The sequence below is a fragment of the Triplophysa rosa genome, linkage group LG23, assembly GCF_024868665.1.
Source record: "Triplophysa rosa linkage group LG23, Trosa_1v2, whole genome shotgun sequence".
NCBI classification, from domain to species: Eukaryota; Metazoa; Chordata; class Actinopteri; order Cypriniformes; family Nemacheilidae; genus Triplophysa; species Triplophysa rosa.
Window position 1 is genome coordinate 18,442,208 of NC_079912.1, and position 21,596 is coordinate 18,463,803.

The following is a 21,596-nucleotide window of genomic DNA, read 5'->3' on the forward strand; positions in this document are numbered from 1 at the left end:
TTGCATCCTATTAAAGGAAGGAGGGGAAGCAGGGGGTGGGGGGTCGCTCAGGGATCATGGAGAGGAGCCTGTTTAAAGAGCCCTGCCTCTTGCTTTGCTGCTCTCGCTCCTCAATAGAAGTAGTGCTTAGCCGAACGCTTTGCATATTCCCTATAAAAATCTTAAGGAGTCGAGTCTGTAAGGGCCAATGCTTTTAACCTGCGCTTTATCAAAAGAGCCGAAGCAAACAGCGCTCTTAACTGCCCACACATCGCGAGAAGACAGCGCTGTATAAAAGAGATGTATGAATATCCAAACAAGCAGAGAGACATACACACATAAATACACTTCTAATGCATATAAACATCAATTTAAGCCAAGGTTTTTTAAACCCTACTTTCGAATTGTGGTATCGTAAGTCAATATGACTGATACAAGCTAATGGTTCAACCACAGTTTATGTAGTTACAAGCCATAAAAGGAAAGCCATTGTTTTTCGCTGAAAAGCCCTAGCCATCGTCTGCATTCCATGGTCCACTCGACATACCACTGGCCACTTTGAAGATTACTGAAATGTTTGCCTTTGTTCTCTTTGGAGAATCAGAAAAAACTAGGCAGCCTTTCATTCAAACTGGCTGCACCTTTGGGTGAACCATCATGCTTTAAAAACACAAAATTCATTGGATGCTGGAAGAAATGACGGACGGCGTTTAAACAAAATTCGGAAAAATTGCAATTCTTCCACACTACACTAAATAAACTAAGAAAATCTACTTAGGCCATTTGGATTGCACAGAAATATTTGAAGCGCTTCAACAATTATCAAAAATAATAATTCAGTGGGTTAATTCATCTAAATGTGGAAAAATCATGAACATAATCCCAAACAAGTGAGTGGGACTTCTATCAGGTCTATTTCAAAGCATTAAGGATTACTAGTAGCGGACTAATCCTACTGAACCTAAGGGGAGGTAAATCGTATTGTGTTGGAAATCCTGGCCAGGAGAGAACAGGAGGTTAAATGAGTTCTTTGCTCTGTAATCGAATATCACACTCTACTTATCTATTCAGTGAGCACCTAATGTTTAAAATCAATTACTTGAGGAATGCTTTCTTGCATTCGGGTCTGTTAATGTGAGCAAAAACTGCCACCCATGACTGCGGCTCTGTCTACACCCGGGCATCTGTTCTGGGCCGCGGGTCTTATTAAACGACACACGTCAATATTGATCTTAATTCCAATCTCTTCTGCAAACTCTCCCTTTGCTGTTAATTGTTGACCGGCCCGATAATATTTCAGCTTCTTTTTTAAGCATGCGCGATCGTTGCCTGCATGTGTACACTTCAATAAATAACCGGGAAAATAAAGGTTAGCGGTGAAAGAACGAGTTACAGGCGAGATCTCATGGGTACGTGTGATGTTCAGGCATACGTGCGTCGTCCAACAACTCTTTCCAAGCGAAGTCACATGTTTGCTCTGCGCCTGTGTCTGGAGACTTAAAAACAAAGCTAATTACCTTCAGCCAGCTATTTCACCAAGAATATCATATTATTGCAATTCAAGTCCTTCCACTGTTGGCCTTATCAGAGAACTGTGAGTCATCCTTTGTTAAGCTGGGCCCGAATCCCACGAGAAATGGATGGTTGAGGGGGGGTTGAAAAAAGGAAGAAAAAAAGGAAAGAAAAGAAAGGGGGTAAAAAATGACAAACTCTTGCCACTCTTTGTTCCTGGGAGTGCCACGCTCCCTTTTGGGGCTCAGTAAGTCTTATTTCCCTTGCTACGGTTCCCATACCTGTCAGCCTCAATAGCCTTCACAGTGCCTGCACACAGACAAATGGGCTGACCTGGCCGGCCCCTCTGACCCAGGGCCAACAGGAAGATCACATCTGGTTATTAATATCGGAGCATCCTTATATGGTGGACCCCCACTCATCTCACAAGATAGACGGGCGCAAAGACAGACGCATGCACACAAATGAACAAAACTACTAATAAAAGAATGAACCAGCAAATGAGGGGGGTCAGATCAAAACGGGGTGTCCGGGGGTGCCACACTTCAACACAATGCTTTAGGTTTCCATCAGCAAATGTTAGCTCTGGTGTGGAGATGACCATCTGCTTACGAGCGGGGAGGGCACGATGGAAGAAATACCTATTAATATCTATGAGGATTAATGACAGCAGGGCCTAGCCGAAGCCTTGGCTTTGTGTTTGCACCCACACTCGTCTGTCTGTATGCTTTAATTATACCCCCTCCCCCCGCGCCCTCCCCTGAAAGATTCCCATTGTAATCCGTGTGCAGGTGAAAGACGAGAGCGTCTGAATAATCTGGCCCCTCTGTTGGGTCAGAGCGGGATGCTGAAAGAGTGCTGACATACTTTTATGCCTGCAGAGAGTAAGTGGATAAACTGACGCGTTTGTGAGGCTGTGGTTTTGTTTGCGTTTGTAAAGTGAAGTGAGGGCTGATATAATGCTGTTTGGACCCGAGCAAAGTCCTACGGCGCTGCTGCTATGTCACTCTTATTGACAAACAGCTGAGACCAGACAACGTCTGCTTTTCTTTATCTTTCACGCTCCCATTTCCTACCAGGTTTAGATGTCTTTCTAAGAGTCTAAGTTTACAGTCAGCATGAGAATAAATGCAAAAAAAGGAAAATAACGTTCGGTCACGGAATTGGTCTTGACTAGCTATCGAAGACAAACCAAACCTGTCAAAACAACATATGTGGAGGTACTTCAGGGAACCGGAGCTGTGGCCTCCGACCACACTAAGCCATTGTGCATTACCCCCAGCTTTAATAACATCCATCCTCACCAAAATAAAATACAGAAATATGCGCTACGGGACGACAACAACAACACTGATGATGATGCCACAGGACAGTGTGCAAAACAGATCCTCCCTGTTTTTTCTCTGGCACAATGGCTTTTTATGCAAATACCCTCCTGTCCGTTTTACCATGAGATCGGGTGAAATGACAGACAATAATTTGGGCTGCATATATATGGGCCATTTGATTTTCAAATGAGAAGAAGTGAGGCTGACCTTCAGTAATGAATTTGCTATAACCGCCGAAATAAAAATGTGCCTGTCAAGCGACCGCCATCTTGGTTTTAAAGACAGAAAAGGAGAGGGAGAGAGAGAGGGGGGGTGGGGGATGAGCAGGATACACTGACCTTCTGGATGAGAATACCGGTTTGAGGAAAAAACAAGCCTTTTTATAAATCTGAAATTCCAGCCTCTCTTTCTCACATTCTGTCCCCTTTTTTTTGCTTCTCTCTTTTAATTTCCCTTCTCATTTTCCTGCCCTGACCAATGGTGTTGCCATCCGTATCATGGATAATGAGATGGGCTATCTGCCGCTCCCTGGGGACAAGGGCACGGAGAGCAAGTCGCAGCGACTCCATCTCCCAGCCTGGCTCTACCAAAAACATTATGTGTGCCGAGGCCCCCTGTGGCTCGAAACGGGTAGAACGGGGAGACGGGGAGGAGGAAAATACAAATATGGAAATGGTGCCTTGGACTCCAGACAGACAGAAAATTCTGCTTGACTGATGACGGATGCCCTGGGAGGGAGCTGGCTACTGTAATTAAGCAGTTCATAGCTCCTGACGCGCAAATGGGGGATACGGACTGGACATCCTTATGTTCTACACACAAGCCTCCGGAGAGGAAGCACGGAGACAGAAAGGAATAGAAAAACAGAGAGGGAGAAAAAGATGGGCAAAGCGGGGACCACCTGGTGAACAGGTGCGGATCTCTATTTGCGTTCTCCCCTCCCACGCTCAGGCTTTCTAACACACTGACCATGAACATTCTTGGCTCCAAATGACCCAAAGTGCCCAGCACAAATTGGCTCTTTGGAGCAACACACATTTCTCACCAATTCTTAATCAAGCGTTACGCCGTCTTTGAATGGCCTTGACAGATTTACACTCGACTACATCTGTGTTTATTTCAGTGTTTATTAACGATAATTGTATCACGATAATACATCATTATTATACACTAAAGCTAAATACTATGAGAAGCCAAGTGTGTGCACTGTATTTATGTTAATAGCGGAGTTACTTCATGAGGGTGGAAAAAAATCGAAGGCTTAATGTGCAGCTTTTTACATGCACTCTGTGTTCTTTCACAAGAAAGAAACATTGCACTGCTAATGTAATTTGGGTCTGGAAAAACTGAATTAGCCTACGAAGCTGCAATAAAAATACTGAATATGCTTTTTGTTTGCATTCTCAATCATTTTTGGCCATAAAGATACTTTGTGTTCCGGGCTCATATGGAAAGGTCATCAATACTTTGTTCTTCGGCGTGCCACCCTTTCACCTTTAAAACATAAAAGAAGAGGTGTTTTTCTGGTCAAATAAAGAAACGTCTTTTTTCCCAAACATTTACTACCAAATATACATGAGTGAAAAGGCCTGATTCCTGCCAAATGCATTAGAAGCCGCATCTGCAGAACAGATTTCATCCTCCCCGAGTAAAGGTGGGGGCGCGAGATGTGAAAGCTAGACCGAACCCCCTCACCACCTCTGGGTCAAATGGACACCCTTCTGACTCCATCAAACTTGTGCACCATCACCTGCTCTGACAACTCTTAAAGTGTGAGCCAGTAAAACTCAAAGGGGTGGACATCCATTTGAGTACTAATGCTTTTTCTTTTTCACAAGAACTGTAGGGCAGTTCATAAAACCCCTACAAAAATGCTTCTATTATACGTGTCTGTCTTTGACCAGATCATTCCCTTTCAAGCTTTAAAGAGGGATACAAAGAAAGATTTGGTACTAATCAACCTAAAAGATCATTTATATTCTATAAATATTACATATTTCTGAAAAGCCACCTGCAGCTCTACAGCAGAATCTTAAAATTTGTAGAGAACAAAAATCAGAGCAATTGTAAAGTGAAACATATATTCCCTAGTTTAGGAACGTAATGTAACCTAAATATTCAGGTTGGCAAAGACAGCCAAGTGGACTGTGCATTGACGTATTGCGCAATAGTTCTTCAAGTTAAAATCCTGGCTTGTGACCCTTACTTGATTCCTGCTCCCCATCTCTCACCCCATATCATTTCAATCTTTGATCTTTACTATTCTGTCTAATACAGCTGTAAAGGCCAGCAAAAATGACTTAAAAAATTAAAAACTAAACATTCAGGAAAACTTTAACTTAGCATGTTATGCTGGTTTACAAAGAAAGACGTATATAATCATCTCGATAATAAATAATCAGGCAGTGACCCATTCGCAGGAGCACGTGATCAAACAAATGCGAGACTTCTGCGAGACTTGCTAAGATCATAGCTAAGCTACTCCTTTCTCTTTTCCTAATCTTCAATCTAGTTGTCTTTCGACGTGATCTGAATGCTCTTTGTTGCCATGGAGCCTTTTTATTTGCTTAGAGAATTAGTCGAGCCCCCTGACCCCCACCCCTTTTTAAACTGCTAAGGATTTTAAAACATTCCCATGGACTGTGTCTTTAATGCCAGGCCTTCAAATACCACATGCGATTCTTTTAGCCCTTCGCTGGCCTCATGCTGACTTCACCCGTAGCAAGATTTGCTCTGTTGTTTAGTTACTTGGTCTGTATTTCGAACGCTGTTTGAATACATTAATAACGCAGAGCTGCTCAAGCTCTTCAAGCTTGAAAAAGCAGAACAAGATCATATATTGTTCTTGGAACCTCTTTGTGAGTGTTTTGGTTGATATTCTAATCTTTTCAGAAGTATTACAGTGTGAAAGCCAGAGAAGCTGGTCTAAAAAGCCCCTTGGAACTACTGTTTGCTCATTTGGGTCAAGTAATGAATAGTTTTTATTATGGCTGTCATTACAGGGCTGCCAATTTTGCATGCAGTCTAGCCATTGTCAGCTGCTAAATTCACTTTTCTAAATATACAGCTCAGGCTTACGAGCACACGCAAGTCAAAAGTGACTAATGCTGGTCAATAGATCCTCATTAAGTTAATATAGTTTATCCAGAGGAGTCCACTAATGTGTCTGGGATGTGATGCTGGTCTATGATTTCAGGATGTTAGTATTATTGTTTCAGGCAATCACACCAGTCCAGTAAGTCAACACCCAAATGCACTTAAGAGCAGGATGAGGCTACAGTGGCCTCTGTTCAACTCCCCCATCCCACCCCACCTCACCACTGTGGATCAGTTATCTGCCCCAGGGTCTGAAACAAAGCGGCAAAATATGACCCGCAAATCAAAAAAGGAATGTCTGGAACATTGCCTCTACATCTTACAAACCCTCTAAAAAGCAGGGCGATCTAAAAAACGATCATGAAATTTTCATTTTCTCACGCATGCACGCGTTCAAAATTCATTAGCTGTTCACATGATGTTTGTTGTTGTCCGCTGGGTGACGCGGCAGCTTTTCTCTTAGGTGAAGATTCAGCGAAGCGCTACAACACCAGCCAACTTCACTGTTAAAAATATTGATATTTCTGACATAAATTCAATTACGTTTGATTTCTGAAAGGCATCATGTAAACAGGGCTGACTGGCGCAGTCCTGTCTGTAGAATCTTTACAGGAAAGAGAGAGAGAGAGAAAGAGAAACTGGGAAAAGGGTGAGGATGGAAGGGTAAATCAAATTTACAGCTGACCTTAATGACATCTGACATCATAAAAAACCAAGGTGCGGGAAAACGTATGTTCTCCTGACCGCAGTTACTGAATCAGCTGTATGTCTATCCCCTCTATATCCTAAAATATATTCATTGTAATAGAAATAATAAAGAAACTAAATACCAATGTTTACAAACAGAACTAGGACAGTAGGTCGTGACGTAAACTAAAGCATTACTGACCTTGTAGACCTTCAGCACAGCTTCGTGCCTCTGGTTGGTGGCATGCAGTCTCAGCTTCTCCACACTGTTGCTGTAATAGTCGCAGGCATTGCACTTCAGGTGCACCGGGTTGCCGATGGCAATGCACTTGAGACGCCACTGGTTGGATTTACCACCTTCCTTGATGTGGGCCACAAGCTGATACTTCTGCATGTGCTTGTCGGTCTTACAGTGGAGCTGGAAATTGGCCTTGAGCTGCGTGTTGTAGTTGCACAGCTTGCACTGGTAGACGTCTCCCATCATGGCTCTCCACTCCTCCTCCGGAAGCGATCTCTCCGCCGCCACGTGCCCACTCAGGGCCTCCAGGCTGTCGGAGCTGAATTTGTTGCACACCGCACACTGGTAGAGTTTCAGCAGCGGGTCGTTGATGCAAGGTGACAGCTCCCCGGCAGAGAGAACGGACAGGTCATCACCCATTAGCTGACCACTCGCAAGACGCAGCTCTGCAGGCAGCTCATTATTTACTGCAGGGAGGGAGAGAGAGGTGGAGCAGAGAGACACAGGGAGGAGAAAAGGGGGGTTTTATTAAATGCAATTTAAAAAGAGATGGTGTAGGGCACCGTTACAAAAGGATTTGATAAAATAAAGCCTCAGTAAGGAGTATGGCTTTTATAAAGCCTAAACTATAAAAAGCTATAATAGGATTGAATCGGGATCAATTACAATCATCCCTTTCAAGTTCTAAACTCCCTCATCAGATAGCTTTAATTACTCCTACCAGGCATTCCTGAGTTTTTACTCAGGCACGTTTTTTGTTCTTTCTTTAAAGACGCGAAAACTGATCAATATGAAAAGAGCCTGCTGCTACACTAGTCAAAAAAATTCATATAATAAAAAACAGATCATCTTACATCTAACTGTATTTTAGATGTTTGATCTCTGCACTGTTAAGAAATAGCCTTAAACGCCCGGAGAAATTAATGTAAAAAATAAAATCAAGACACAAATGTTGCACTTTGTCAGTTTTGTTCCCTGCATTGTTTTTTTTCTTTCTAAAAACGTTTCTTGACAAATTTATGTGTACCGTGTGTGAGATAGCAAAACGCTGCTGGTGATGTGTGTAAGGTCACTGTTAAAACGGCAAAGCAATCTGCTCCCATGTTAAGATGAGCTTTCTTGGTGAAGAGGAGGATTAAACTGATTTAAGAAAATTAAGAACGAGATCTTACGAATTATTCTCATGTGGCAGCTCATAATCATTTTTTTAATCACAGAACAGGTCAGCGGCCGGATGTAATAATGACAGGAGCGATAAGACAAAACACAGAGAACAAAAGAAAATGACTGACGGGCATATCCAATGGAAAACTACTCACCGTGTCCAGGAGCCAAAGCTGCAGCAGTGCTAGGGTCAAGCTGAAACGGGTTGATCATCATCTGTGGGTCTGACGGGTTCTCGAGTTTCATCCCCGTCAGGCCGATGTTCTGGGCCAGGTAGTACTGGTAGAGCTCTGCCTCGGCCGGCGCCAAGCCCATATGCAGGTTGTGCTGGATCTGCTTCATATTCTGCTGAAGTAGCATCATGTTGTGCATGTGTTTCTCGCTCGTCATGTGAATGCGCAAGTTGCGCGCCACGTTGGTCTCGTAGTCGCACACCTCGCATCGCCACGTGGGCTTCTGTTTGGGCTTGGAGGGTGAGGGCGTGCCACATCCGCTCAGGCTGGTGTTCGAGACAGGAGCGGTGTGGTTGTAGATGGCTTCTGTTCCTCCATTCTGCAGCGTCTGCACGTTGTTGAGATGCTTGTCTGACTGCATGTGTATGCTAAGGTTGCCTTTGGTGGTTGTGGAGTAGTTACACACCTCGCAGCGGAAGGGTTTGTAGCCGCAGGTGTAGCTCTCGCCCCGAGCTAGTCGAGGGTGGGGCTGACCTGTGCTGCAATAGACGCAAGAGCCTCCAGACTCTGGGTGCTTCTCCTTCATGTGAGCATCCAGGGTCTGCTGGTATTTGTAGTGCCAGTTGCACTTGGGGCATTTCAGCGTCTTGCAGGAGTTTCGTGAGTGCATCATGGTCATGTGACCACCGAGTGAACGCGAGGAACCTAAGACAGTGTCGCATTTGGGGCATTCCACCCCGCTTCCAGGAGAACCCTCTCCCGGGCCAGGGGTGCCGGGGGTGCTGGGCGTGGCAGCGTGCTGGTGCAGTGGGCCTGGGCTTTCGTCATCCCTTCGCATTAGGTCATGTGATGGTGGCGTGCCATCCCTACCGCCGTTGGAGTCACAGCCGTCTTTGCTGCCTCCGCTATTAGAGTCATTGCTGTAGTCCAAGCAGGCAGCAACTTGCTTTGTCTTCTCGAGGTCATTGGCAACAGTCACAGAGGAAGTAGTACCCCGTTCAGTAAATTTCAGCACACTGGACGATAAAGGAGAAATGCTTTGGTTTAAGAGAGGGAAATCTTTGCTACTGGTACTATCGCCTAGTTCACCAATACCATCGTCGTCGAGATCATTCGAATACGTGTCATCGTCCTCCTCAGCATAAGCCACATCTCTGGGCTCGGTTTTGATGGGGAGCTCGCCATTCGCATGCAAAGTGCTAACGTCCTTCTGCCGTTCACAGTTGCTCTCCTGATCCCTATACCCAGCCCCGGGCGACGAGTGCTGGAGAGTCACAGAGCTGACGGGGGATTTACGTACCGAGGTGGCCGTACCTCCCAGGTTCAGTTCAGACTTTGGCATCTGGGCGCTCCTGGGCGACTGGTCTGCAGAAGATGCCAAGCTGGCACTTCCTTTCAGAAAGGCGAAACCGGCCTGTAGGGAATCACCGTTCTCCATGTGAAAGGTGTTCCACAGACTGCGCATGCCTGGATCAGGGCCCATGAAGTTTGCAGTAGAAAAGTGGGGTAACACAGAATTGTTCTTTTTTGGTTCCAGAAAGCTTATAAGAGGTTCTTTGTCTTTACCAATGCCCTGTATGATGGCAGAGACATATTTATTACTAAGGAGCTTCTGCTCCTGCTCGTTGAGAGTCATTCGATGATCATGCACAGCATGGGTTACAAATGACCTACTATAACCAAAAGACAACTTGCACAAGAAACACATCAGAATAGGTTTCCTTTTGCCATCACTAATGTAACCATCAAATTTCGACAAGTCCACATTGTTTGGAACATCTTTGGACACACAGGAGTTTTTGGCTGCGCCATCAAAAGTAAGATAGTCTTTATCACTCTTGTGTCGGAGATCGTAGACACGGAAACTGTGCAACACAGGACCATCTCCTGCTAATGCTGAGGTATTTGGGAAAGCCTGATCGGCCGTAAATGGTTTCCCGAGGGATGAAGCAATGTGAAAAGTATTGATCATTTGTGGATAAAAGGACATGGGGGCTGTGGCAGACTGCTCAGTCTTGTCCCCAGCAGCAGTTTGGGAGTTTGAAAACAGTGCTGGGGAAAAGAGGCTTTTGACCCCTGACTGAGCATTCAGGCCACCTTCTTTGGAGTCCTCAAGAATAAAAGCTGAGCCATCGGGCTGGTAAACTATCTCTCCTGTCATGTTCTCGACGTCGCTGTCCTCGAGGTCACTGTCCTCGCTTTCGTTCTCATCCTTCAGAAGAGGAAGGCGAGCGTTCGGGCAGTGGTGCTCCATGTATTTTTGTAAACTCGAAAAGGAAGTGGCACATTCGTTGCAGGGAATCTCTTTAGTAGTGGCGCCTACTGCATTCTCTACGCCGAATCCCAATGCAATCTCTCGACGGCTCTCCTCCGTCCTCAGGTTGTCATCCGCAGGGCTGTTTTCCTTGTCAGTCTCCATCCCAAGGATTTTCTCTGGCACCTCATTATCAAGATGTGTCGTCTCACGTAGCTTTGATATCTGCTGCCCATTTTCCTGCCTTGAGAGAGAAGGGGAGTCACAAGTTTCCATGGTAATCGCTACATGGGGATCTCATTTCATCCAGCCTGTCAGGGACCTGCATGAATAAAAAAACAAACGAGAGCAAAGACATTAGAATGTGTATAATGATAGCGTATCTGATCTTCAGCGGTTGCAGTCCTTGATAATACAGAGGGCATTCCTGCAGAGCAATTAGGCTTGAATTAGCTTGAAAATGAGCAGCAGATATCTTTCTACATGCAAGTAAGACCCTGCATAAGGCTGTATTTTTTTAAATGAACAGAGACACACAATTGATTTCAATTGAGGAGAGTTTAAATAGTAAAAAGAGGTTTCCAACATGCTATCAGCGAAAAAGATAAGGTATTAAAATATCAGATATTTTAAAATGTAAACTTGTAAAACTAGAGCAGCCAACCCCCCTTTAAAATCAGTTCACTCACACACAAGTTTCTGTGAGCCACTTTACCACTGCAACATAATTACAATGAGAGGTGGCCCACAAAATTCAAATTACGACCACTTTGACAGAAAAAGGCAGTATATCTCTTTGGTTCCTATGTTACTCAGTAAATCAGCTTATTCCAAATCTTCCCTTAGAGAGATCCCCCAGCAGGTATCCAACAAGCCCTGATTAAACAGCCATCCAAATTCTAACCCACGCCTTGGCCTCTCTGACAATCCCCCCAAACACAAATGAATATTTTGCACACCCAGACCAGCCACCCCAGGAGGGCCATCTAGCAATTTCTTTTTTTTTTCTTTTATCTTCTTTTTGTTTTTCATTTTTCATCCTTGGCAGCTCACAAAAGTTCTAGCACATAAAGCAAACCATTTGAAATACCACTGCGATGTTATCTATCCTGGATGGCTGCCCATCTCCTAACCATCACTGCCTCAATCAGGGTCTCTCCAGGCTTTCACAAATCATACGTGCACCTTTCTGATGAAAAGCCTTCAATCATCTTTCTTCTTGGCAGATATGGGACCACCACAGAAGATTTATTCCCCAGGCTGGCAATGCAGATGCCAAGACTGGAACCGGGCACATAGGATGCTAAAACAGAGAATGTGCACCTACCATAGTGAGGCCCAGATAGCATACGGAGAGAAACTAGCCAGTTACAGGGTGATAGCAGTGTGTCCAAAATAGGTAGAGATTTGTGGTAAAGGCCAACAATGTTGGCTTGCAACTGCTGTGCTTTCAATTAAAATGAACACACTCAAGACGGATTTAGAATGTTAAAACGGGAGCCCCTGTCTGCCGCACCAGGTTTTATTTTCTAATTATTCTCAAGAATATAGGAAATCAGATAATAGGTTATTGAACACAATGCAATTTGGAAAAGCACATTTTTGTCAAATGTGAATTTGGGAGAAAGACGATTCATAATTAAGCAACAATTTCAGCCATGCCCCCTCCATATGGCTTCGTGCAAATCGCTTCTTTTGCCGAGAACTTTTGGGGATTCATTTAAAACAACCTACATAAATACATTTTGCTGGATGTCCTATGGATATTACACATAAAATTCCTGTTATTTCTAGTCAAATGGAGTGTAATCTTATCATCTACTGCATGCCGCCCAATAACGTATAGCAATAAAAAATACAAAATGCAGAAAAACTATCAGGGTAATAGAGCGAAAATTAAATTTAGTGATGAACAATGGGCTAGGGGTTATTCACACACAGGACTGCTGTGAAAATAAATTCCTGAGATTGCCCATAAATGTCCCGAGAGCAATCCCGCTTGGCAATTAGTACAAAATTAGCACCTATTAGAATTAGCTTCACACAACACACAAAAAAGAAAAAGGTGTGTGTATAGGGGAGTAGTTTGGTGGGGGGTCATTTATGCAAGGGGAGAAGAATGTGCGTCTCCAAAAACACACATTTGGCAGGGAAGTGAAGGCTAGATTACAATGTTCTCCTGTAATAATTTCTGCTTCTCCCGGTGTAAGATCACAAAGCACATCACAGAGCCGGCAGCTGTGCCTGCAGGGCCTGTGGGCGCTGGGTGAATGTGCGAGCCGCACACAACATTCCACCGACGTTAACACGAAACCCACCATGCATCTTAAAACAAGCAACATTCACCAAACACACACACCCTACCCCTCATGTGTCTACCTTGTCAGCGGCTGTCTGTGATTTGTTTCTGTTAAGATTCAGCAAACACAAACACAGCGTAGACCGATACAATGCGGAAGATGTAATTATACATTCGGCTTCCAAATTCGTTTTCTTTCATTCAGGTGGCATAAACCACCTCCGAAATTTCGATTTGATTTATTTTTATTTTTTCTTCGCAACATCACTCAATTCAGGCGACGACATTAAACGCACCATTTGAAATGAATTATGCATTACCTGACACTTGAAGTGCTGAGAGAAGGCTTCTCTGGATTTGCCTGTGTCTGTTGCGTTTTTGGCTATGCATGTGAATCGTTACATGCCTATAAATTATAAAGCAAGGCACAAAAGAGCTAAACAGCTCAGAGCTACGAGTGTTTTGATATGAGGCAAGTATCTTGGGATGCTGAAAGCACCGCCAGCTTTCATATTGATATTCCGCATCAGATGCCGTTTCATTGACAATCAACAGCGAAGCCTGGCAACTTAAGTGTGCCCATCAATTTCTTCTCGAAAAATCACTGTTTACTACGACGAGCCGCAGTGTATTATCCAGACATCCTCAAGCGCTCAAGATGTCTGATGAGCGCGTAAGAATGACTGTTTTACATCATCTTCCATCTTTTCAAAGAATTACATGCAGGCATCTCTTCAAACCAGCCACAGAAGACAATCGCAATAGTTAACATGCTCGCTTTCCCTCCCAAAAAAGAAACTAATCTCAAATGCATACCTTCTCTTAAAAAGAGGCTCTATGTTCTTTTGACTGCTTTTTTCCCCTGTTAACACCTTTTGAGCAATGTGCACCAATTCTATAAACCGTTCTACACTTCCTCCGACGTGTAACTTTACTGTGAAACAGTGTGTCTCTCTTGTCTTGCTTTTCCACTTCTTTTCGGTGTAAAAAGCAAAGGCTACAAAAAGAAAAAACAAATACTAAGATCTTTCCTTCCTGGAACCGAGAGTGCTCTCTTTCTTTCTTTCTTTCTTTCTCTCTCTCAAAACAATGAGGACAGATCTTATTGCATGGATATGGCTCCCGTTCCCATTAGAAGAAAAAGATGGCAAACAGTGTTTCTATCTCTGTTTTTTAATTAAGACCGTCTCGGTTTCTCTCTCTGTGCTCTGTGGAGACGCTGCCTGTGAAGTGATTAAAAAGAATCTGATCTGATCAAGAGACAGGAATAATGGAGAAGGAAAGCCAGGTTCGCAAAGTTCTTGGAAAAAATGTTCCTCCCCCCACCCCGTTCCAACACACACACCCCCCTAAGAAAAAGATTTGCACTTAGCCTTTCTTGCCTAAACAGTTTTAAAGCGTTTTTTTTTCTGAGACACAGACAAACGTTAAACGTTAGCATGCACACGTGTGTACCGTGTCAGTGAAGTGGAACTACAGTACAAGAGCGTAAAAAGCCAGGAAAAATACGTAAAACCTCTCTGAATTATATCCGATTTAGGAAAGGTCACCCCGGCCTCTGCCGGGGCTTTTCTCAACACCAAATCCTCTATCAAAATGTCATAGCGAGTTAGGGAAAGACAAAAGAGAGGCACAGCATGCAAACTGCACATATATCTAATCCTAACAAAGCCATGAATGGGTCTTCACAAGTCTAATTATACTTGTTTATTTGTTGCCATGCAGAAAGAACTGACGAAAAATCCATCAAAGTGGTATTATCCAAACATCAAGAGCTTCTCTGGACTCCGAGGACACCGGGAGGCTTAATTCTTTCTTGTTTAAGTCCAAAAAAGAGAGAATTGCGAAGAGGAGAAAAGCGGTGGGGAAAAAAATGCGGTTTTGCATGACCCTTTTTTCACAAAGGCTTTTCCTGACCCTGTTCATGCCCAGAGGTGTAACAGTAGAAGTAGGAGATCTCCCCTGTGCCATAACCACATTTAAGGGCCTCATTTTCAATACGCACCATATCATTACTGTCGGGTGGGGCAAATCCACATCAGCAAAAACACATCTATTTAGCTGCGGAATCTTGTTCTACAAATTACCTTTCTGTGGCATATTGCACCAATTAAAGAAGACAAGATACATTTTTACTATGGAAACAAGATCTAAAAAAGCATGACTCTAGTTTTACATTCAAAATCCCTGTACAGACGTTACTTTAATTTCACTTAAGACCCTTTTATTAAATAAGAAAAAAGGAATGTGGTGCCTCAGCCTTGTTTGAGTTTATACGCCTCCCTCACCCATTTGAAAACTTTTAACAGGAGGGCCGGTATCAAAGGGAAACATAATCTACATAGCTAATGTCTTTTCTCAACTCAGAGCAGGGAAAGCTGCAATTTCTCATCGCTGACAATCTGGAAACACTCTGGAGTTAATTACGCCTGATTCGAAATGAACCGCACAAACAAAGGCCAGTCTATGTCCAGACAATTATGCTGCATTAAACGGCTTCAAGCTTCCTGCGGATAGTTCGGAGGCTCTTCCATTTCCCTCCCCTGCCGTCCCAGCACGGACAGAAATGCCTGCACACCCGGGAATAATGAAAAGGCCGGTAAAAAAGAATGTGTGACGACCTCTCCTGACACAGTGCAAACTTTCAGTGCAAGTCACCAAAAAGGGGAGAAGGTAATTAAGTTTGAAAGAAAAGGTCCTCGCAACAAACAATGAGGCTGTGTCTCTGAGGAGGACGGGGGGTGGGACTGGGGGGGCAAAAAAATCATTAACATTCTTTTTCAACTGTGAAACAGAGAAGGAGGGGGGAAAAGGGAATATATGCTGGCAGGTTCCTCACTAGTCTTCCTCTTTAGCCTTTTTTTCACCCCACATCTGGTTTCACATCTTCTCTTTCTGGTGCCCGTGTCCACGTGATGGTATATCATCTCTTAAACTCCACCTTTCTCCTCTCTCTCGCTTTTGATCTGCACCCAATGGGAGGCCTTGCAAAGTTAACTTCACCAGTTAACTGCATTGTAACTTGGATGGGGTTAAAAGTGGGCGGTAATGAAAACCACCCCACGCCTGCCCACCTGAGATGCATCAGCCATTTTAGTCTTGTGTATTTTGCTAAGCTGCATGCAAATGAGCGTGTTATACTTTTCATTAACATTACCGAATCCCATGGTGAGTCTTGCAGCCTAATACTGTAAAAGTAAAGCACACTTATGTTTCCACACACATCATGCAAACAAATAAAAACAAAGAGAGACATTGACAGAGATTATGAGCAAACGCAGCCAGACCCACCAGAAGTGTGTAGAAACAAAGCAAAGCGGTGCATTTTTCAAAGGAGGCACTGGCTAAAATTAGACTTGTTTTCTCTGATTCACTGGCTTGACGTAAATTCATCTCGTGATCTTTCTGCTGTCCAGACAAACACGAGTGATGAATATGTTTGCTTTCTGCTTTTTTCGCGGGAGGGGAAAAAGTTCAGTGCTTTTTTCCTTCGCATGCGTGTGTGTATCTGTGCTTTTTTCCATTCTTAACAAGAAACGCCGAGAATCTAATTGTAGCTTTGCCAGCTCGTGTTCAGTAATCGGCCTCTTTGTCTAGTTTTTTGCCGGGCAGGATTAGAGTTAAAATGATGACTGACTAATCCCTCGATTTCCCTGTGCTAAATAAATATTAATCTACTGGTCAAACATGTTTTTGCAGAGTACAATACATACAATATGAAAGCGCTTACCAGTTACATAAATCACAGTTTTACGCACATCTGTTCAAAAGCAAAAGCTCACTGCCCTCTTCCAATACAACACAAAAACAAACTAACTAACTAACTAAAGGGAAATTAAAATTGTGCAGATTTGTCGGAACGTAGTCGTAGCTCACATAGTCGTTCTTCAAATCACATGTTTCTTTATGTTTGTAAATAAGTCCTGTAAATAGCCAAGACAGAGATGACCAATCCGCGAAACATTCCCCAGCCAGTTTGAGAACAGTGCAAACACAAACACAGGTCAGTAACACATATTTCACCACCGTAGAACAGGCAAAAATTAAACACACATATGCACGGGAGGGGGGTAAATCTAAAAACATACCCTGCTAAGCCTGTTGAACAGGTGTTGTATTTCTATGGTCTTCCTTTGTTCACTAACATTAACCTGATGAATGTTTTGACACTTGTCTGTGCAGGCCAGGAGCAGTAAACAGACGCCATTTCTAACAACAGCTCATTTTTCGTTCGCAGATTTTGACCTTTCCGTGCTGTCATCTTCCCGAGAAACAATAAAAGTTTAAAGTTCAAGCTGCTCTGTAAAGACGGCGCATCCAGTTTCCAAGTCCTGTAATTATCTAGTATTATAAACATAATCACAGGCCAGGTATCCCTGCATGCATTCCTGCGCCGTAAGCTATGCGCTAACCCCGGCATTCTTCACGCAGGAATTTAACAAAACATGTCAAACAATCTATTAAAGCATGAATTACTGCTAACTAAGATCTGCCATGCAAGACGAATGCCTTTATAAGGCAGGCCGAGAGATCGTGCTCCAGATATCCCTAATTTCTGGAGCCAGAGAATTACTAATTAACTTAGGGTTTGGGCCTATATTTAATTAGTGCGCTCTCCAAATGAACTTTAGACCAAAGGCATTCGCTTTTTAAACAAACTGTTCTGACAGCTGTTGCGAGTTTACCCTTCTATGGCCACGAAAAAACATTTGTTTTCAGTCCCATCATGGGGTCATTATTTCTTTAAGAAGGAACTAGAGTATTCGGCTCGAAAAAGTGCACACTTTAATTGGATTTCACTCCAAACAAACAACTGTCAGATGTAATTAGAGTGAGTCGAAATTAGGGCCACGATATTCCATTATCAAATAAACAGAATGTCACGCAAACTACCGATTCAATTTTCAAAGTTAATTTCGACGAATCTGGCAGTCAAGTTGCTCCGTCTGCTTCCTACAATTACCAAACAAAATGACGCACATACTAAAATGATTAATCCCTTTCTAATTCATTAAAAAAAGTCATTAATTTAATGGTACTGTATGGGAGAGCCAAAAATCGTTTCTTTCTTAGATGAAAAGGGCAAGAGACCGAAAAGTATCCGTGAGCAGCGCTAATGAAGAGAAACATTAAAAGAGTCTGTGGTTATTGCCACTTGTGCCATTTGAGAGCCTATATGGACCAGTTTAGCCCGGTTGTTACATTATTGGCGGGCTGCAGTGGGGCAGGCCACATTGTGTTATGCCATTCAGATGGCTACGGCCTCAACGAGACACTGGGGGTATTTTAAGGTCAATGACAACCTAGAAGAGAAAACAAGCCATGGATCAGCGTAACCGCCAACTAATTAAAGCAAAGAAAACACATTATACCTACAGCTCTGAATGGTAATAGTCAGGGGAAAGAATGATTTGTTTTGCTATCAAATGCCATGCAGTAATAAGCATAGAGCTGTGGTAAGGGAGTGTTTTGAAATGCAAAGCCCAGATGCAAGCACATGAAATGGCACATATACATTAGTTTCAACAAACCTCACAGAGTCTGGCATTAAATGGAAAATAATCTTTGCTTTTCTCTGAAATTCTTTCAGCCCGTCTCCATCCTTCGTCAGATTTTACAGCTCTTCAGTCCACCGTTTGTATGCATCACTTGATCTTTGCAAAGGGCTCTGATTTGATTTTCTACGAAATACCCCAAAGGACCTCAATTTTCCTTAATGGTTTTTTCATACTTTCTCTATAGGTCTTTTTTATTACACCTTCAATACTTTCTTTGATTGTCCATAACTTAAATTATTAAGGCTACGGCAAGACAGGCACCCTATTGTCTACGTTAAACTCGAGAAATTCTCGAAACGAGGACGAGTCGAGGCAGAAAATTGTTGATTCTTCAAAAGCCCAAACTACCCCAGATATCAGACCAAATGGATACGAACGCCAGTTATCTCGTGCCTTGTCCACTGTTATTTTCTCAGTTCGATGTGATACTTTGTTCTTTTCATTTCATGCCCACTACTCTTTGCCGTGCATTTAATCTTGTCGCTCTATTGCCACATGCCATTAAAACTAAAGAGAAGACACAAATTAGGACCTTGAGCACCCACACAAAACGATCATTCAGTCCCTGCCGCTCATCTGCCCTGATGGAAAGTCTAACCCCTTAAAAGCAAATAATTAAAGATGATTCCAATGCAGATGCCAGACCAGAGCAAGACAGGATATGAGAAGTCTACTATTAACCAAATACTTCTCTGGGGACTGGAGCAGCTTTGCTCAGTCTCTAGACTAACACAAACACTGGTTCAGTGTCATGTCTGGAAAACTCGTTTTTTTTCACACACACACACACACACACACACACAGGCTTTGGTTGACTATCCCCGTGGGGACAGTCCATAGGCGTAATGTTTTTATACTGTACAAACTGTATATTCTATCCCCTATCCCTAACCCTATCCCTAAACCTAAAGATCATAGAACACTTTTTGCATTTTTAGATTTGTAAAAAATATTGTTCTGTACAATTTATAAGCTTTTTTGCCTCTGGGGACCTCAATTTTGGCCCCCACGGTGACACGAGTCCCCATGTGTTGGTGTGTATTCAGGTTTAGGTCCCCACCGGGATATACAAACATGACCACACACACACACACACACACACACAGGTGGAATAGCCATGTTAATATCCTCATCACAGGGCCAGATGAACTAAGCTGCATGAATATTCATGAGGGCAGGCTCTCATTTATCTGTTTACATAAGGCACTACCGGTCATACATATTCAATTATGGTCTCATCCCTCTCTTGACAACTAATAATGGGCTTGTTATCCAACTGAGATTGGCAACGAGAGTGTGCATGATATTTCTGAATGTACATATGTTTGAATAAAGGACCCGATCATATGGGGGAAGAAACTAGAAGTGTATTGCACTTGTTCAGGACAACCTTCACCTGCTCTGAGGAGAACATACAGAATAACGGCCATGGATTGCAACTATAAACAAATAAAAAGGCACTACAATTTATATACTACAATTATTTTTACAGTACTGTTAAATGTAAACAAAAACATATGGCAAACTAATATCATATGGCATCATATCACATCACAACCTTTAACAACATCCACAACAGTTTTTCTTGGATTATATTTGTCAAAACTTGCCCAAATATGCTCACTGACCCAGAAGCAGGTACAGTATATAAATCTGACAGGCTAAACGAACACATTAACAGCATTAACATAAACACAACTATTGCTTAAAAAAGCTTTGATTTGTATACATTGCTAACCGTTTTTTTCCATAGCGATGCATAAATGTTGCTTCAGTTAGACTACCATTTTCTTTTTTCCCTTTTTTAATATCCTGTCGAGGGGGCGTCACGAAAAACCAAAGAAGGCCTGAGAATACGAAGGGGAAAATCCCCTTCTCCGAAGAGACGCGAGCTGACAGTAAAAGTAATGTGATCCCGACTGGAAGCGAACCAAGAGCAACAAAAACATTTAGATAACTGCGTACAAAAATGAAAGTTCTCGATGAGGACAAAAATTACATTTCCTCACGATAACAAGTGCTTCCCATAACAAGCCTTATAATTGTTTGAAATGACCATGTCCTCATCAGTCATGTGTTCTCACACATCGGGGATCGTGTGTAATTCGGCTTTGCATCCAAGCTGCAGAGTAAAGCGTCCACATCTCGCGGGCCAGCAGGGGTGGAGGGGTGGTTCAGCAGGGGACGATCCACTGAATACAAGTTTCACTTGGCAACCGGGCCCGCATCAACATCTGGTTGAGCTTGTCAGTACACGCCTGATTCGACCAGACACTAAAGCATGACTTGAAATGCACAAACGAGAAGCGTCATCCGCGTGTATCCTTTTCTTTAGCGACGGGGTTAAACAGAGTGACACTGCCACATTTCACAATTGACTCGAAGCTACACTTCCTTTTCACCCTTGGTTAGAAAAAGAGACAGAAAAGAAGAGGAATCGCTTTGTTCCTGCGAACACATACACCAGCAACGATTCCTTTTCCTTAAACATTTGCATTTGAAAGGTTCACTAGTCTATAACAGGTCAGTGAAAGATGATCAAGGTCTTATAGAACGCAACAAAACATGAAAAAGTATCTTTCGCGGCAGCTTGTGTTCATTCATTCAATTCAGTTCAGTGGAGACGTTACTGACGCTGAGATCACGGAAGCATCCCGTGTTCACGTCACGCCGACCCCCCCCGATACAATAACCATATCCAAAACATCTTATCCATAATATATGAACCCTGTTCTATTTTTAAATTAAAAAAATATTACATACATATTCCTGGCGTCCTGGATACCCTTCGGGGTTTATTTTAGGGACACTAAAAAATCATAAAAGTACACACATTTTTAGCATTCACAATTAAATCCCTTCCTGTTGAAAGTGAGGACACTGCAATTGAAAAAGCAAAGAATAGAACGAAATCACATCTCTGCCGAATCCACTCCCTAGCCCTTCTATTGTGCTCGAATGCTACTGAATAAAGCATAGGGGCTGCTATTTACCAGTTGAGAGAGAGAGACCATTATCATACATATTACTTCACATGATGACAAAATCTGCAGGCACCTTGGGAGGCTTCAGAAATATGAAGCTTGCGCCTGTTGTCTCGAGTCCTCGACAAACATCTTCGGGGACAACCGAGGCCAAGAAATAAAGGAGGCGAAGGCATCGTTTCCATCTCGCTTTCATCTAAGTCACTCAGTCAACCATTCAGTGCCCCATTCAAAGTCGCCGTGCATTATGCAAAAAAATGCTAATCCTTTTCCGATGCTTTTTACACTTGTACAAACCCTGCATTCCCTTTCCTGAAAAGCAAT

The 21,596-nt window shown here is 43.1% G+C and overlaps 1 protein-coding gene across 4 annotated transcripts in view; it reads right to left on the minus strand.

Annotated features, from left to right (window-relative positions):
* The window catches only part of zfhx4 (zinc finger homeobox 4), a 73,092-nt gene that overhangs the window by 43,504 nt on the left and 7,992 nt on the right, over positions 1 to 21,596 (minus strand). For all 4 annotated transcript variants that reach the window (XM_057322414.1, XM_057322417.1, XM_057322413.1 and 1 more), the window contains exons 2-3: positions 8,160 to 10,753; positions 6,805 to 7,307 (exon numbers count right to left, since the gene is read on the minus strand). In XM_057322414.1, the coding sequence (XP_057178397.1) occupies positions 6,805 to 7,307; positions 8,160 to 10,707 (3,051 nt within the window). In that variant the 5' untranslated portion in view covers positions 10,708 to 10,753. The remainder of the gene's footprint in view (positions 1 to 6,804; positions 7,308 to 8,159; positions 10,754 to 21,596) is intronic.